This window comes from Salvelinus sp. IW2-2015, unplaced genomic scaffold (genome assembly GCF_002910315.2).
Source record: "Salvelinus sp. IW2-2015 unplaced genomic scaffold, ASM291031v2 Un_scaffold1436, whole genome shotgun sequence".
Lineage (NCBI taxonomy): Eukaryota > Metazoa > Chordata > Actinopteri > Salmoniformes > Salmonidae > Salvelinus > Salvelinus sp. IW2-2015.
Genome location: NW_019942906.1, coordinates 339,459 through 340,943, shown reverse-complemented (window position 1 = coordinate 340,943; position 1,485 = coordinate 339,459). Strand labels below are relative to the sequence as shown.

General features: G+C 43.3%; 1 protein-coding gene across 1 annotated transcript in view; it reads right to left on the bottom strand.

Moving 5' to 3' along the window:
• Positions 1 to 136: 136 nt before the first annotated feature.
• Positions 137 to 1,485, bottom strand: part of LOC112070824 (pre-B-cell leukemia transcription factor 3) — a 107,928-nt gene continuing 106,579 nt past the window's right edge. Inside the window, exon 4 of the mRNA XM_024138271.2 lies at positions 137 to 370. Coding sequence (XP_023994039.1) covers positions 152 to 370 — 219 coding nt within the window. The 3' untranslated portion in view covers positions 137 to 151. The remainder of the gene's footprint in view (positions 371 to 1,485) is intronic.

Here is a 1,485-nt window from a genome sequence, read left to right as displayed (position 1 = left end):
TTCCATCCAGTGATGGTGATTGAGTGGCTTAACAGGTGATCCTCATTAAATGGTAAACTAAAACACACTCCAGAATAGAGAGGTGTTTTAGATGTACACACTAACACACTTAGACAATCAGTCTTAATGCACATCATCACACACATACATCCTACACACACACACACACACACACTCGCCTGGCATCAAGGAATCTGGAGCGTAGGATCATGACGGCTTCACAGGTGCTCTGTTTGAGCTGCATCTGGATGGAGCTGAACTTGCGGTGGATGATCCCCACCATGCGCTCTATCTCCTTGGGAGAGATGGGCCTTGTGCGACTCTGCTCCCTCAGCAGGTTCATCACATGGGTGGTGAACTCATTACACGCCTGTGGGAGGGGAGGGATATCGTGGGAAGGTCAGCCCAACAGTAACCAGGACTGGAAACCATGTGGGTGCTATAGTCACTCAATAAGTTACGATACCCCCATACGTGTCAGAATATTAGCACTTACATCACCGAATGGAATTGTATTTAATTACCGGTAAATAATGAATTAGTGTGTGTGTGTGTGTGTGTGTGCGTGCGTGCGTGCGTGTCTGTCGGTGTGTGTGCGTGCGTGCGTGTGTGTCGGTGTGTGTGCGTGCGTGCGTGTGTGTCGGTGTGTGTGTGTGTGTACAGGCATTACTACATCTTCACCAACAGTGAAAGCTACTTAGTGTCAGACATGCACCTTCTAGATCTTATTTCTAGGAGACCTAGAACTTCTTTAAAATGAGTTTGTTGAGAAAACACTTGAGCTCATTAAGTCGCTAAGTAAAACTTGTTAAGTGTTTACATATGGCTAATTAGAAGTCTGAACGCACCATAAAAGCAAGACACTCTTAGGAGAGGWGTGTGTTGTCTTCCTCCACCTCATTTACATGACAGGCATGAGTATGTTTGATGAGAATCAAGAGTTTAGTTTTACCGACTGATTTCCATGCTATACTCTCTATTTCACCTATATCTATGGCCTGTAAATATATACTCTATAACTCCTGAATGACTGACAAAGGGAAGATGGTCACAACAATTTGCGTGCATTATGTGCGTAATGATAAAGTGGGATGAAATGTGTGTATATTTAGGGATGGGATCACTCACTCTGCTTGACCTGACGAAGATTCGTGTTGGATCGAGACTAAAGCTGGTAATTGGGAGCATAATTCAGTGTGGGCYTTTCTGTTCTGTTCTAGTGTACTTTGTACAAGGTTTTCAAGGATGTACTTATGACCGCAAACTTTTCACATCCATTTACCAACCAGTTACTGTGCAGTTAAGAATAAATAAATGTAATGTAAACCAACTACATGGTCTCTGTCCCGTTAAATGTACCAGGAACCTCATGCCTGCTGGTTGGATCTCACATAAGAAATGTAACTATGTAGTTACAACGAAGTAACCCCGAAATCATCCGTATGTCAAATGTATGACTGTTTGGATAAAAGCGTCTGCTAATTG